The sequence below is a fragment of the Melospiza georgiana genome, chromosome Z (genome assembly GCF_028018845.1).
Source record: "Melospiza georgiana isolate bMelGeo1 chromosome Z, bMelGeo1.pri, whole genome shotgun sequence".
Taxonomy (NCBI): Eukaryota; Metazoa; Chordata; class Aves; order Passeriformes; family Passerellidae; genus Melospiza; species Melospiza georgiana.
The window spans coordinates 62,757,453-62,773,396 of record NC_080465.1 but is presented as its reverse complement, the minus strand read 5'-3'; the positions used below and the strand labels follow the sequence as shown (position 1 = coordinate 62,773,396).

The following is a 15,944-nucleotide window of genomic DNA, read 5'->3' as shown; positions in this document are numbered from 1 at the left end:
TCCAAGTTAGTGTTCTGTGGGGAAAGTGCTGGAGTAAAGGTGAAATATTTCTGTCATCTCTGCCATGGTAAAATTTCAGCTCCTGGCAAAAATTATCTTTTCTCATAGGCCAGCATCTTTGCAATGCTACTGCAGTGCATACAGGTATCTCCAAGGGGTTGTTTGGAAATGATACGTCCATAAAGAATTTGTCCATGGAAGAGGGAAGTGCAGTCCTCAAGAGTGTTGTTATGTGTTGCTGCTGTTGGAGATCATTTGCATGGGAGATCATACTGTTGTGCTGTCTATTACCTGATTGCAGAGCTTAGTCAAATGTTTGTCTGCTGGGAAGGAAGGATGCATTTTGTTGTTTCTGTTTATTAACTCCACTTTTTTAATTGGGAGTAATGTCAGAATTTTTTTTTCTTTCCAGCTGTGATAGACAAAATGTCAGCAGAATAAGTGACCTACTGTCCAAAATTTGCCATGAACCATTTGGTTGGACCACCTGAGGGGGAGATCAGTGAAGAGCCAGCAAACGGAGCAGTGAGTGAGTCAGTGGAAGCTGACCTGGAGCACCCAGAGGTGGAAGAGGAGCAGAGGTATGCGGTTCGCTACCCAAGGCACACCAACAGCAGCCACGTGGGCCTCTCTGGGCAGGAGGAGGAAGGCATGTTAGCTCGGTCAGCCAGCACTGAGAGTGGTTTCCACAATCACACGGATACTGCAGAAGGGGATGTGATAGCCACGGTGGAGGACAGTTATGATGTCGAGAGAGTGCAGGAAAATGAGGATGAGAGTGCATATGCAGTGCAGTACAGGCCTGAGTCCGAGGAGTACACGGAGAATGCTGAGGCTGAGCATGGTGAGGCCATTCATAACCGAACATTGCCCAATCACTTACATTTCCATTCCATCGAGCACGAGGAAGCCATGAACGCAGCTTACTCGGGTTACGTCTACACGCATCGCCTCTTCCACCGAGGAGAGGATGAACAGTATGCTGAGGCTTATGCTGACTATGGGCTGCAGGAGCATGTGTATGAGGAAATAGGAGACACACCTGATCTTGATGTTAGCGAGGGCATCCAGCAGTATGAGCGGGAGAGGGAGGAGGCTGACAATTACCGCAAGGAGGCACTTGGTGCCCGCCTTCACCATTATGATGAACGGTCTGACGGAGAGTCTGACAGCCCTGAAAAGGAAGCAGAGTTTGCACCCTACCCAAGAATGGATAGTTACGAACAAGAGGAGGACATTGATCAGATTGTAGCAGAGGTGAAGCAGAGCATGAGCTCCCAGAGCTTAGATAAGGCAGCTGAAGACATGCCAGAGTCAGAACAGAGTTTGGAGCATGGCCAGGCTCTTGTTAGTGGTGGGCATGAAAGTAATGGCCAGCTAACATCTGGTTCTCGAGTTACATCTGGCTCGGGAGAATCTGTTCAGAGGTACAGCAAGGAAAAAAGAGATGCAATTTCACTGGCCATCAAGGATATTAAAGAGGCTATTGAGGAAGTGAAGACGAGGACCATCCGTTCTCCTTATACCCCTGATGAACCTAAGGAGCCTATCTGGGTGATGCGACAGGACATCAGTCCATCCAGGGATTCTGACGACCAGAGGCCACTAGATGGGGATGTGAGTACACAAAGCTTTCACTTCTCAGATTATGTGTCTAATTTTTTAACTGTGACATGCATGGCAGTGAGGGAGGGTGCATTATATTTTTGTTCTGTGTCTCATTCTTGAAAAAGTGCTTTGTTTTAAATTTGTACCCTGGAGAGCATAAGAGGAGTAAATGTGCATTATCAAGTAGCCAGATTTTTTTTTTTTAACACTGCTGACCCTAGGTATGCTGTGTAAGAATTTGTCACATGAAGCTCTTTATGTCTTTTTTGAAACAAATGCTGTTATGTTTCTACTGCCATAATATATTTTAGATTAGCAACCAAGCAGTTTTCTACCGTCTTGTCTTTGTATGCTTTTGTTAACTCTTAAGTTTCTAGGTTTCATGTTCTGTCATGTAACAGTCCCAACAGTTCTATCAGAAATCTGGTAATATTCTTTTTGATGACATCATAATTCAGATCCATATTCTAGAAAACTTGCATGTCAACTTGCAGTGTCTAGAACTCAGTGTATTACATTATCACTGTAAAGTGCTATTTACAGCAACCTGAGTATTGAAGGGAGTTCAGATTTAAGCATTAGCATTTCTGAAATTGAGTGCTTTTGGCATGAGGTTTTGCTTGGATCAGGGCTGTCTACCAGGTTGGGTTCCAGCTGTCTTTAAGTTAATTTTAACTACAAGTTTTATGAGTTTTCTGTATTATTTTATATAGTAAACTCATAAACAACTGGTAAATGGATTAAGTTTATGCCTGATACAAAGAGATGGGAGGCTTAATTTACTGACCAAAAAGTATCTATTACATGTTCCTATCTTACTATTTCAAGGGCAAGTACCTGCAAACATTGCTCCATTCTTCTGTATTGCTGTGGAATGGGTTTTGTGACCTTTTGTTTGGGTTTGGTTGGAGTTTTTTGGGTTTGTTTTTGTTTTGGGGTTTTGTTTGTTTGTTTGTTTGTTTTCGGGTTTTCTTTTTTCTTTTGATTTTTTTGGTTTGGTTTAGGTTGGTTTTTTTTGAAGAACAGCAGAAGTAGAAATTATTGTATGTTATTTTGGTATTTTAGACTGGATTATTGTAACATTCTAGGAATGCATGGGAACTATTCAAGACACCTCAGTTGATGCAAAGGGAATTCAGATAGTGAAAAAAGATCACATGCCAGGTATATCTATAACAGGTTTCTGATTTGTTTATCTGCCTTCAAAATGAGGACGGCTGGTATTCTACAGATCGAAATAGATTTTTGGAGCATGGTGTTTGGGATGCTGTAAAAACATGTAAGCTGATTGAGACATACAGCTTCCAGATTTTATTTTTCCCGCAAAACTGTTGGAGACACAGTGAGGAGGGTGTTGTAGGGCTTTTTTCTTTCTTCTTAATAGGATACCTAATTGAACCTTAAAAAAAGCCCAAATAGACAACTGTATTGCAAAAGTTATTTGCAAAAAAATATTTTTAAAATTATGTATGTTACAGAGTTGATTTGCAGTCATGTGAGGGAAGAACATCTTCCCAGATTATTTTGTGTGGAATTATTTTTAACTTCAGAAGTTTACAAAACTAAAATTATTTCTGTCCATATTTTCAAATAGATCACATTACTCTCTTCTACACATTTGGTTTACTATATTGTCCAAAAATACTGTTACTGCTTGGAGGATCAAAGGACTTCCTGTTGCTTCCTAACTAATTATAACAGAGTGCCATGATGATCTTGGTGACATTAGGTTGTGGATCCCAAGAGCACCAAGTTCTTCTGAAGGCGCTTCACCTGCTCTCTAAACTCCAGGTGCATCTTGTAGAATTGAACTTTTCTGAGATGTGTTGATATGACTCAGCCTGGTATGCTCATATAGTGAGCAAAACAGGTATTTTTAGTGGTCTCTGCATGCATTAGGTATTGAAATACAAAGAGGTTCCCATTTTGCACAAAAAATTAGATTCCTCATTCAATATTTTTTGCACCAAGTCAGATAAGAACCTGACTGAAATTTTCAGGGCTGGCTGAAATCAAAACAGTGATTTATAATGACAGTTGTTATAGCTCATCAAAGAGAGAAATTATGGTTGTAGATGTACAAAGTGTCTGTGTTCTTGGAAGGAAGAAGTAAATGGCACAAATAATTTAGAAAATCTATAGCAGATTGATGAGCAGGCTTGTAGAAGGGACTTGGGACTGAGTAGGAATTTTGTTTTTCTCTGAAGAAGAGATATATATTTGTTTTACTGGATTCTCTAATTTAGATGACAACTCAAAAACTGTCTACTTTTCTTAAGGCAGCATTCCTAGAATTGCTTAGCTGTAAATTGGGCAAAAACAGCTTGTGTTGACTAAGTGACCAAAAGTGGTCAATGTAATAAAAATGTAGTTGGAGCCCATTCATCTAACTGTAAATTGTTCTTCTGTCCCCGTCAAGAAAAAAGCAGCATCTCAGATGAGGGCTTTTCAGTGTAACCAGTATATGCCAGAGATGTTTTTCAGTCTGATTTATAGTATTGACCTGGAAATGTGAGTGTTTTTACCTTCAGGCAGACACCATTTTCTTGCCCTAGAAGTATCAAATTGCTACAGATAAATAATGCAAATTGGGTTCTTTTTTACCTTCAGTTATTTTGCAGGTCTACTTTGAAAACTGTCCTCAAATTGTGTTAAACAATTTTCTTTCAGAGATAGAACTTACCTGAAAATATTTCTAATAATATTGCCTTCTTAATAATGTGATACTGAAACTCATAAGACTTCTTTAGACACAAACAACAGTGACTTTTTACTTACCTAGAAGCTGTCCACTGGAGACCAGTGAAGCAAGAAGAATGATTTGTGGTTGAGGCACATTAAATACAACAGCCTCCTTTGCTTTTTTTCCCAAGAAAGTGGCTATTACTCCCCAGTGCTAAGCATTTGGGTAGTACATTCACAGCGGAATGTTTGGTAGGATGCCATTTAGAAGTGTCCAGAGACTGTTTTAAGAAGTTAACAATTTAGAGGTATTTAGCTATCCTGCAGTTAGGTATAGTTTGGGACTGACACGCAATGACTGGGACAGTAAGAGGGCTACAGATCACTGTATATGTGTGTACTGATTCCAGTTTTATTCGCGAGTTTATCTACCAGGATTATGAGTCATTCCTGGATATTTCTTCTGAAAAGAAGTGTTTGGTAAGGTGTATGAGAAAAGTAAATTGCTCACTCCCCATGGACGATTCTGCTGTAATAGACTCTGGTAGTCCTGTGGTGTAGGAGGCTGGGAGCGGACTTCTGTAAATAAATAAATAGTTTAAAGAGATACCTGTTTAATATTTAACAATGGAGAATATTAGCTGCCGTGTACCTTGTGCGCCTTGGTTTAATGATGCACGCTTTCACTTGAATCAGAGGTGGTCTCGACAGTGAGTTTGTGGGGAAGGTGTACTTGTGTATTTGATAAAAGCTGAAAAATCCTCTGTGTCTTTTGAATAAAGACAGCAAGAGTATTTTTTAACATTGGCCACACAAATGACATCTGTACAATTGGCATATATTTCCCAAGTCTGTTTATCAGAAACCTTTTAAACCAAAGCAGACCATCATTTGGATATGAAGATCTCTGTTTCAAATACAATAGCAGTTAGAGCTGCACAGCTGCAAGAAGTGTGGCATCAGGAAAGTGACCCATGATGGAAAAGGCTGTGGAACTGCATTGTTGATTCTTGTGGAACAAGATTGTGTTTTATGAATGTGAAATTGAGAGATTTTCTTCACTCAAAAAATCATGAAATCATAGGATAGTTTGTTTTGGAAGGGATTTTAAAGATCATCTAGTTCCAACCTCCCACTAGACCAGGTTGTTCACAGCCCCATCCAGGCTGGCCTTGAACACTTCCAGGGATGAAGAAGCCACATCTTCTGTGAGCAGCCTGTTCCAGTGCCTTACCATCTTCACAGAAAAGAATTTTTTCCTAGTATCTAATCTCTACCTGCTCTCTTTCAGTTTAAAGCCATTCCCCTGTGCCCTGTCGCTACATGCTCTTTCATGCAATCTCTCTCCAGCTTTCATTTAGGCACTGGAAGGCTGCAGTTAGGTCACACAAGGCCTTCTCTTTTCCAGGCTGAACAAGGTCTTGCTCACCATTCTTGTCAGATTCTCCACTGGAAACCTGCTGTGAATGTGCCTAGCTAACTGCAGAAATTGTGGTGTTTCAAAGTCTAAATAGAAATCCAGACCATGGATCTGGATTGAAGGATAAATGTTCATCCACATGTTCAGGTGGAAAGGATTACAGTTTTGTGGAGTAGATAATTCAAAATATGATGAAATATTCTGGTATTTAAAGTATATGGGGAAGAGAGTATCTTTGTTGCAGAGCTTTGAGAAGAGTTGCTTACTTAGTTGGGGAAGCACAAAAACGTACTGAGAAAAGCATTGAAAGGCTCAAAAAGTCAAGCAGCATTTTTTGAACTGTGAATTAAACAGAATGGAAGCAGGCTGACTGCTTTAACTCTGCCATAATCAGAAGAAAACGGTGGCTTGGAGGTAGAAATCGTCCATTGGAGGACCAATTACCATGACTTTCTTCTGAGCTCTGTTCAGTTATCGATGGGGTAATAGATCTGAAAACCAAGTTTTGTTGATGTCCAGGACATGATTTGTTTCTGACAAGACTTTGGTTTTGCAAGCAAAACCCTGTCACTGGTGTTTATAATCTCTGTTCCTCTGCAGACATTTGAGGTGGTGGGATGTTAGAATAAACCCTAATATAAAGTAAAATCACGTATGTGGGTTGTTTAGATTTGTGAAGTAGAAATTCAGAGCTGAAGATGAGTCTGCCAGGTGGAACAGAACTGAGCTGCATTGTTTTGCTTCTCTGTTGCTTTTGGTTATGTATATTTTATTTTAATTCTTGCATTCTCATTTGCAGGATTTTCTCAATTTTGATACCTCTGTGTTTTCATGGAGATGAATTTGCTTCACTTCTTTCACAGCAGGAGTAATGTATTATTAAAAGGCAATGGAGAAGTCTTAAATAATTAAGCAGGCTTCAGTAATAAATGAACTAAGGGGAAAAAAAGAGAGAAAGGAAAGAATTGAAATGAAGATGAATTTTTATGGACAGTATATTGTTGAGGTTTTTTCTGAGTAGGTCTTTTAAAACTGTTGATTGGGTGCTCAAACTATAGGTCACCTTTCCATCATTTATGAGAGACCCAGACTTAAGTTTATGCAGGGAAAAAAGCCCTAAATGCCGCAACCAAAAATCAGTAAAGAACCAAAGCAAAGTAAAACACAGAGCATTATCAATCACACAGAAGAAAGCTTAAATTTAGCAATTAGTCTGCTTGAAGGCAAACACTGCCAGATGAATTACTGGCTTTTAAATTATGGTGAGAACTGGATACATAACCCCTTGAATATTGTTTTGTTTGATTACATTTTTAAATTATTGAAAGATGAAAGTAACTTGATTTTTCTGTGCTGTTGAAAACTAAAACAGCCCTTGCTATAGTTAAAATCTTCTGAACACGCAGGAAAAATCCACAGTAATTTTTTTTCAGACTGACACATAAAACTGCATGGGAAGTTGAAGTGAAACTATGGCTAAGGAAGTCTATACCCAGAGAGGCAGCCAGCACTGAGTTTGATCTCTCAAATGGGATTGTTTTGCATTGTCCAGATGATGCTAAGTGACAGGAGGCTCTGTCTTTGCAGGACATCATCACCTGGATAAGGGAAAATTCCACAAACCAAGACTTCCCAAACTGCATTTGTTGGTCTGTGATCCTGTGTCATCGCTCCAGCATGTCTGATCTATTGCTGTGGTTTACCTTAAGCTACATATAAAACGTCTCCTTCGTTAAATGTGTAATAAGACTGTGTAATAGTACGTGATGTTATCTGCATAGGCAGGAATAATTTCTCATGATTACCAGCAAGTGTCTTACCCATAAACAAATTGGTCATTTCGGTGGCAGCAACTGCATGAGTCAACTGTGTGATCCAAGTCCTGACCCACAGTTGCCTGTTGTCAGAGCCCCTCAGTTCAGATTGTAACTACCCAGGCTGGTAGTTAAAATGACAGATGGTGCTTATCAGTTGTCTTGGGCGCAGGAGGAGCCTTTTGGGGAATCTCTTTAGGCTGTCTGAAATTTTTCCATGGAGAGGTCCTATAATAGTTAATCAGATGTGTTGTTCTGAAGGAGCGGTTCAGCCAGTAACCTTGTCTCAGGTCATCTTTCCTGTCTTGTATGCAGAGACTGATAGGGGGCAGGTCCTGGACCACACAGCAAACTGATGAGTAAGTGCATGGGATATGTGCAGAGGCAGTTATACCAGAACTACAGTACAAAGTTAAATCCCCAGGTCAGAATTATAAATTGAATTGCATAGATTGTGCCACATTTTGCAGGTATGCTTGAAGTGCTAAGTTGGTATCATTTTTATCAAGCCCACCATTTTTAGCACTGTACTTAAAACAAATTTTCAACAAAGACAACTAATAATCATTAGCTTTTAGCTTCATTCTTTACAGATATTTATGGCTACTAAAACCTATGGTCTCAGTCTGTATTTTAGTGAACGGAATTTGAGCTGTACAAATGACAGAGGACACTGCTGTCACATAGTTGGCCTAAAACCTGGGAGATTTACTGCCATAGTTGTCCTGATAAAGGCAGTTCTTATGATAGAATGCATCTGACTATACTTGTGTATGGGACCTGAAGATTCCATAGTGCTTTGACCTTTTCCTAATGTTTATGGGTTCTTTTCAGAGCACTATCTCTAAAATAAATAAAATTTTAAAAAATTAAACTCTCACTTTATCCGATTGTCTCCTGAGCTAATGTACAAGGAGACTTTGCCATAATACCTGTAGGTAGACATTAGTGACAAATAAGTAATGTCCTGTTGTTTAAGTGAGTCTTAAATTTGTGAAGCATTTGTTGATTCATCCACAATGCTCTGAATAAACCACCTTTTTCAAAACAAAAATGACTAGTGCTGTTTAACTTTGTGAGCAGCATGGACGGTGGGATTGAGTCCGCCCTTGGCAAGTTTGCCAACACCAAGCTGAGTGGTTTGGTCAGCACACTGGAGGGAAGGGTTGCCATCCAGAGGGATGTGGGTAGGCTTGAGAGGCAGACCTGACCTCTGAGAACCTCATGAAATTCAGCAAGGCCAAGTGCAAGGTCCTGCGCGTGGGCCAGGGCAGTCCCAAATACAAACTGGAAGAATTCATTGAGAGCAACTCTGCAGGTAAGGACTTAGGGATGCTGGTCAGTGAAAAAACTTCTTACAAGGGCATGTAGCGATTGGACAAGGGAGAACCACTTCAAATTGACAAAGTAGGTTTAGATTAGATACCATGAAAAATTCTTTAGTGTGTGGGTGGTGAAGCACTGGTGCAGTTTATCCAGATGCCACATCCCTGGAAGTGTTCAAGGCCAGGCTGCCTGGGGCTTTGTGCAACCCAGTGTATTGGAAAGTCTCTCTGTCCATGGCAAGGGCAGTAAAATTTAGATAATCTTTAAGATCTCTTCCAATATAAAAGATTCTATGACTGTATGATTCTATGATTTCATCCCCTCTATCCTAGCCTATGTGACTGGCAAGCTGTGCTCTCTTCAAAGGATCTGCTGCTAAAAGCACATAAAAGAACACTGCTTTTATAGGTTTCATTGTTTCAGTGTCAGTTACATGTCTCTTCATGAGCTGTATAGGAAACAGCTGATTGACCTGGATAGGTTAGATGCAACACAATCCTCTCCTTTCACAAGTTCCGTTACTAAATCCCTCTGCACAAGAGCAAGGGAGGTTTCTCAGGTGGAGTGGGTTGCATGTTAGTTAGAGCTGAGCAACTCCAAAACGGAGATGGAGAATTTTTGGATGTACCAGGTTGAGTATCGTAAGAAAAATGTAAGTAGAAATTCAAGGGAAAAAGGGATAGCTATCACGTTTTTATTGCTGCATGTAAAAAAAATCTAATTCCATTGATAGATCTCTGTGCCTAATAACAGTGTGCATCATGTGACCTTACTGTGTTTGTTCTAATAACAACTTCGTTAGGCTTCTAAAACTTGTTTTGTTAATAACAAATGGCAGTGAAACAGTTGCTAAGCCTTTTTTTTAGACTTTGTTTAGAGCAGGTGTGCAAATTATTTATCCACTATGATCCATCAAAATATTTCTTGTTATTGCTGTGACTGCACTCTTTCCTTGTACAGTACCTCTAAAAACACATTTTGGTGTCAAAGAGAACTGAGTGTTAATTCTTCAAAGACTGGACTTTCCTGTACCAATGTTTTCAAGGACAGCTCTCATGCACTGTCTTGCAGCAGACTTTGTAAGATGTTTGATACTTGGATTTGGTAGTTCTGGTTCTTGGCTTGGTTTGTTTGGTTGTTGTTGTTCAGGGGTTTTTCTCACGCAAAACACATATTTGAGCAGCCATTCAAAGCCAGTGCATGGAAAGCCATGTAATTACTTGGTTCTGATACTTTATAGATAAAAGTACCTGAGTAAAGGCACTTACAGTGTTACTGGAGTAACTGCTAGTACATTTCAAATGATGTGCTGTTTCTTAATGCTAATTGTCTGGTTTAAATGAAATCATTAATCTTTGTCCTGCAGTATGTGAATATGAGAGTTTTCAGCCATTGTAAAGAGCACTTTTGTGTGTGTGCACTTACACATACCATGCTTAACTTGATTTCTTTGTTTCTTGTTTAAAGAATGCTCTGGAATGATACAATGTCTAGATGCCATTATTGCATAGATAATATAATGCACCTTTTAAATTTATTCCTAATACAGAAATACTGTATAATAATAAGAATGTGAGCACCTTGAAAACTCTTCCTTATATAAATAGGAGTTCCCATTTGTGTAGTTGCATCACTGTGACACTCTTGACTGGTAATTAAACAGCAACTCAAGGGAGCCTGTGTCTCTCCCACAGCCCCTGCTCACGTGCTCTGTGTGGCAAGTAATTTTTCAGTCTGATGATGTAATCATGTGCCAGCTTTCTGGGCATTGTTTCACAGCCATATCATTTTCTGTCTTGCAGTTGTGATTCAAAATACAGGAAGATGCAGGGACTGCTCTTTAACACAGGAGATATCTGTAAAGAATTGCTTCTTAACTCTTTGGTAGCATTTATTAGTTAACTATAATTTTAATATTTAGTTATTATCTGAGATAGAGGGGTGTCTGTAAAGAGAAGTAAGTGGAGAAGGGAGTTATGTTTTTTTGTTTCATTTCATATCTAAGGAAGGCTAAGAGAAACTTAGATGTTTGGGGGTTTTAGTTATTGTTCCTGGTTTGGTTTTGTGGGTTTTTTGTAGACTGTTTCATGGAACTCAGTTTTTCAGCTGCAGTAGATGCAGAGCATGAGGGTGGAGCTGCTGCCAGCTCAGACCACTGGAAATGTATCCCTTTTCTGATATGACTCATTGGCTCAGAGAAAAGTTATGTCATACTGTTTATGGAAAGATAAGAATAGCATTTGATTTGTTTTGCCATCAGTGATGAACTGTTGAGCTGGCACAGCTAGAGCTGCGTTCTTCCTATGTTAAAGGAGAGTGTAGAATGCCAGGGCTGTTGGGCTGAATACCCAGCTGTAGGTAAATGCTAAATTTCCCTTTTGAGGATTTTAATTTTTGCTTGGGCAGATATATTTTTTAGGTATCTCCTTAAAATCTGCCTCTAGAAATGCCTGCTGGGTTAAAGCTTTGTACTCTTCCATTTTGGTCACCTTCCTTAGTTCCACATTCTGTGTTCTTGTGTCACACCCTCATCCCAGGGCCCCTACTCTGTACTTCAGATACCTTGCTACAGTTTTTTTTCTCATCACCAGCATTCATTAGGAATTGTCTGTGATTAGAATATCCTTTCCCAGAACATTCTTCCCCTTTATCAAGATACTTGTTGGTCTATCACATAGACAGTTTCTCTATGAATTGTTTATGGAAAAAGGAGAAGAATGAGGAAATCTGATCTAAAGAGCATGTACTGAGCTGACAGCATGAACTGTTGAATATTTTCCAAGTCTTTACTGTATCTAGATTGAGGAATCCCAGTCCTTGATTACATTGGTATTGAATTGTCATTGAATATATTAATAAATTGTTGAATACATCAATATTACTCTGCACAGTTTATGAAAGTTGTTTTCTAAGATAATGGAATAACCCTTATGGGCAACTGCTGTGACCTTCCTCTGCTCAGATCAGATTAGTTTAGCACTTCATGTTAGTAACATCTGAGGGCCTGGGTGCTTATGGGGAAGTTTCAGTCTTTTATTCATTTCTCCCAGTTTGACAACTAAATAAACTTTAGCTGAATCCCTGTGTGCTGCTTAAGATCACTTTTCTCCCATCACAGCTTACTCTTAAGTGACTTTATCTTCTATTTCTTAGAATATCAGAGCATAAGATATAGAAAATGAAAGAATAATTTCTACATTGGGCACTCAAAATAACTTTTGATTTTCTTGCCATGTCTAGTCTCCATCTCCAGATTCCTCTTCACCTCGTGGTGCTGAGTCATCAAGCAGACAACATCACCAGGATGTCTGCAGTACAGCAGAGGCTTCCACTAATAAAGAGGTAGAGTAAACCCTTTTTAAAGGCCAAGTCTGGTTCATGCTGCTTATGCCTTTTAATTTTCCTTGCTCCTTGTACCTGTGCAATCCGTTTTCTTCTTTTTTCTTTCTTATGCTTCTTTACCTTTTGCTTGCCTAGCTGTCTGAGTGAATTTCTAGCGTACTGAAGACTCTTTGTCATGGCATTTCTGACTCTGTTCAGCTATCACTAAATTTTTAAATTTGTTTAACGGGCTGCAGGGTACTGATTTACCAAACAGCCAACATCCCCTCTGTAGCAGAGACAAAACAAAGAAGGCTTTTCCTTTTTTCCATCCTTTAAGAAAGAGTATTTGTCAGCCAGATGAAAAAGGGCTTAAATTAAATTATTACATAATAAATTATGCTACTTAATATATTGCCATTGTAGAAACTGGCCTGCAAGTGATTCTTAGTCAGAATTCAATTCCTGACTTGAGGCTTCTCAGAATAAAGCTACATAGTTTGGGATTTTTCCCCTTACCTGGTAGTGCTTTAGGCTGCAGGACTTCCACCAAAACAAAATAAGCATGAATAGAACTGCTCATAGTGTAAAAAGAAAATAATTTGAAAAAGGATTTGGATTTGGATAGAATAGCAGAGGCAAATAAACTAAATTTCTGTAAACAGAAAAATCTGCAAAAATTTGGTTTATTTGCCTTTTTTTCATAAACTTGAAAACAATCTAGAAACTGCCATAATAAAATATCATATTGTTACTGGTAGCAATGGATGAGTTATTTTCCAAAATTAAAAACCTGATCTACTATAAGAGGATTAAAAATGAAACACAAATAATCCATTTGTTCCTTTTTACTTTTGCAATTATCAAGGGATAGAAAAACTTGTAAGATGTATGTAATTGTGTCACTCTGCATTTGCATTTACAAAATAATGAAAAATTTCAAAAGACTGAAGAAACCCATAATCTTTCATATTCTGAAGTTTTCAACTATAGATCATGCCTTTCTTTAGGTTTTCCTCTGCTCCATGTTAGCTTATTAAAGCCTTCAGCATTCTTTGCTACAGACTTTATCACTATGTATTTTATATTTTAGCTATTTTTAGGTATCAGCAAACTTCTCCAAAGAAAGAAAACAAACAAAACACTGTTGATTTCAGTTGTTAGGATGTGCTTACTCAAAGTTACAGAGGTGGTAAACTAGGTTTTGCTGTAGAATATATTGGGCTATTAGTTTCCCTCAGACAGGGAATAATTCCCACTTTAGTATTTCTAATGCAATAATAAAAGTGATAAAACAGCCTCATAAATTCTGGATTTTTAGATCTTAGAGAAACATTTTTATTAAATATAAATTTATAATAGCAGATGGCAACAAGATTATTGAAAGTAATAAAATATTAATGACCTTGATGTTTCATTATTCATGGCTATGTAAAATTAAAAGGTGTAGGTTTCCACCTATTGGTAACTTTACCTGTTACTTTACTCTTCTAATGGTTTTTGTAGAATGCCTTTCTACCTGGGTAATGAACAAGAAAAATTATGTTTGTGAGTGAGAATAAAGATATACATGATGGTGGTTTGCACCACTCTATCCTGAACATTAAGTTGCTAGTTAAGAGTGCTGAACAGTTGCTAAATCTGTATCAAAGATTTTCTTCGCTGCTTAAAAAGAAATATCCTTTGTAAAGTATTTATGTATGTGAGCTGCCTCTTGTTTATAGGGGATTTGTCCTCTATGCATGTCCGACCCCAGTGTTTGAATGCCCCCTTTAGCACTACATCAACAACTATTACAAACAGTTGTTGGAGTCTATATGAATAGGTGGAATGCTCCACTAGGAGCATTCATCTGAGGTGGTGAAAGAGCCACAGATGTGAAAGTCATGTCAGTGTTCTCACAGCAGCTTAAATGTGTTGGCAGCAGCAGATCATTGATTATTGACATCTTTATTGATGCTAGTGCAGAACCTGATGGACAGGATTCTTGGATTCTCAAACAGCTTAGTAATTTTCATAGGGAATGAAAAGAACTTAAAGCTTGCATAGACTCAGATTTCTGTGTCAAATGCCTTTTGTTTATAATTCACAAATTTTGTTTTGTAGCAATACATGCATAGTTGGTTAAAAATATTATTTGTTAAATCAATTTTCCATATCTTACAAAGGAAAATATTCCTTGGGGTTAAGTCAGTCAACCTGCTACATAATTGTCACCTTTCTTGTTTTACCTGAGTTTTCCACTAGTACACAGATCCTGGAAAGTTGCCCGCTGCAAAGAAAAATAATTTGGCATCTGTTTCTACGTACATCATCTGGAATAGTGCTTAAAATTATTGAAGATTTTATGCATTATTCTGATCATGTGTATAGATTTTCTTTTAATAGAATGATATTGGAGGAGTTACTGATAGTACAGTCAGTCATAAATTCATTAACTATCCTCTTACCTGCCTATGATAGCAGCGGGTATTTCAGTATATCCATTACAAATTACATAGTGCCACACACAGTTTTGTTTGATAAATTTTTGTATGTGGTTTATGTTATTAATTAAACAAAGTGGTGAACCTTACCCACTGAAAGTTGTAACCGTCAGATATCTGAAGGGTTAGTCTCATAGTCTTTCACAGAAAATACCAGTAGGATGTATGGTATTACTTTAGTGTGTGTATTTACATGCACAGGTCAAGGTTCTATTTATTCCTTTGCTATTTATGTAATTGGTGCTACCAAATGTGCTTTTGTGCTCCAAACTGTGTAAGCCAGTTGGTACTGAGGTCATGGTGAATCCTGTTATCCCAGAGAAGAGAGGCTGCTCCCTAACCTGTTAAAATCTAGAAAGCTTTTTGTAGGCACTGTTAATGTGAAGGATACATCTAAAACCATTCCTAATGAATAACTGTATTTTGTTAAGGGTGGTTTCAGTCATGAATTATAACAGTAAAGTGCAATTTTTATATTTCTGTATGCATTTATTTCTAGTTGGAAAATCCAGTATCTTTGAGGTATTATGTACTTTCCTCCATATTTCTTGATTCTTAAAAGTAGTGCACCTGTTGGTGGATAATTAATGCACTAGTGAAGACCAACAAGTAAGTGAAGTCTGGTCTTACCGTATTGTCTACTAAATAGACACAAATGGAATACATTGAATTTACATAGTAGGTGCTTAGAGCTTGAAAATAATAAATGTAAATATTAATAAGTGATTCTGTCTTTACTAATAGCTATGGCTAATTAAAGTTTGGGTTTTTTTGGCACGGAGAAATTTTTAATGCATATTTGTGCATGCTATGTTCTGTTTGAAATCCTTTTTGTCTTAATTACAGTCCAGAAAAAGCTTGGCTTCATTTCCAACGTATGTTGAAGGTAAGATAGTTCTACACTTTCTAAATGTTTTTTTTTTTTTCGCATCAAAAAACCCACCTATATTTATAAGGCATAAAATTTTACTTTTATTTGCTGAATAGAAAACTACTAGGGTTGGGTGTACTGATTTAGATTAAGTTGTGTCTAGTTTAGAACCTGAGCTAAATCCTACTGTGCTCCTTCAGAAATTCAGAAACATGGAGCTTTTAGTTTTTTGGTGTTTCATTCATTGTTTCTGTATCAGTTATGCTGTTTTTTTCCCTCAGTATCACTTAAAACACTGCTTTCTTTATGGTATTTGCACAACACATAAGAATGTGTGTCGACAAGGAAAATAGACTAAGCAAGAAGACTATAGTGCTCTGTCTGGCATTGATTTCAATTGGCAGACTCAATCTAAT

The 15,944-nt window shown here is 38.0% G+C and overlaps 1 protein-coding gene across 2 annotated transcripts in view; it reads left to right on the top strand.

The window, feature by feature from the left end:
* Window positions 1-15,944, top strand: part of APBA1 (amyloid beta precursor protein binding family A member 1) — an 83,586-nt gene that overhangs the window by 39,260 nt on the left and 28,382 nt on the right. For both annotated transcript variants that reach the window (XM_058043445.1, XM_058043444.1), the window contains exons 2-4: window positions 413-1,617; window positions 12,091-12,192; window positions 15,504-15,543. In XM_058043445.1, the coding sequence (XP_057899428.1) occupies window positions 466-1,617; window positions 12,091-12,192; window positions 15,504-15,543 (1,294 nt within the window). In that variant the 5' untranslated portion in view covers window positions 413-465. The remainder of the gene's footprint in view (window positions 1-412; window positions 1,618-12,090; window positions 12,193-15,503; window positions 15,544-15,944) is intronic.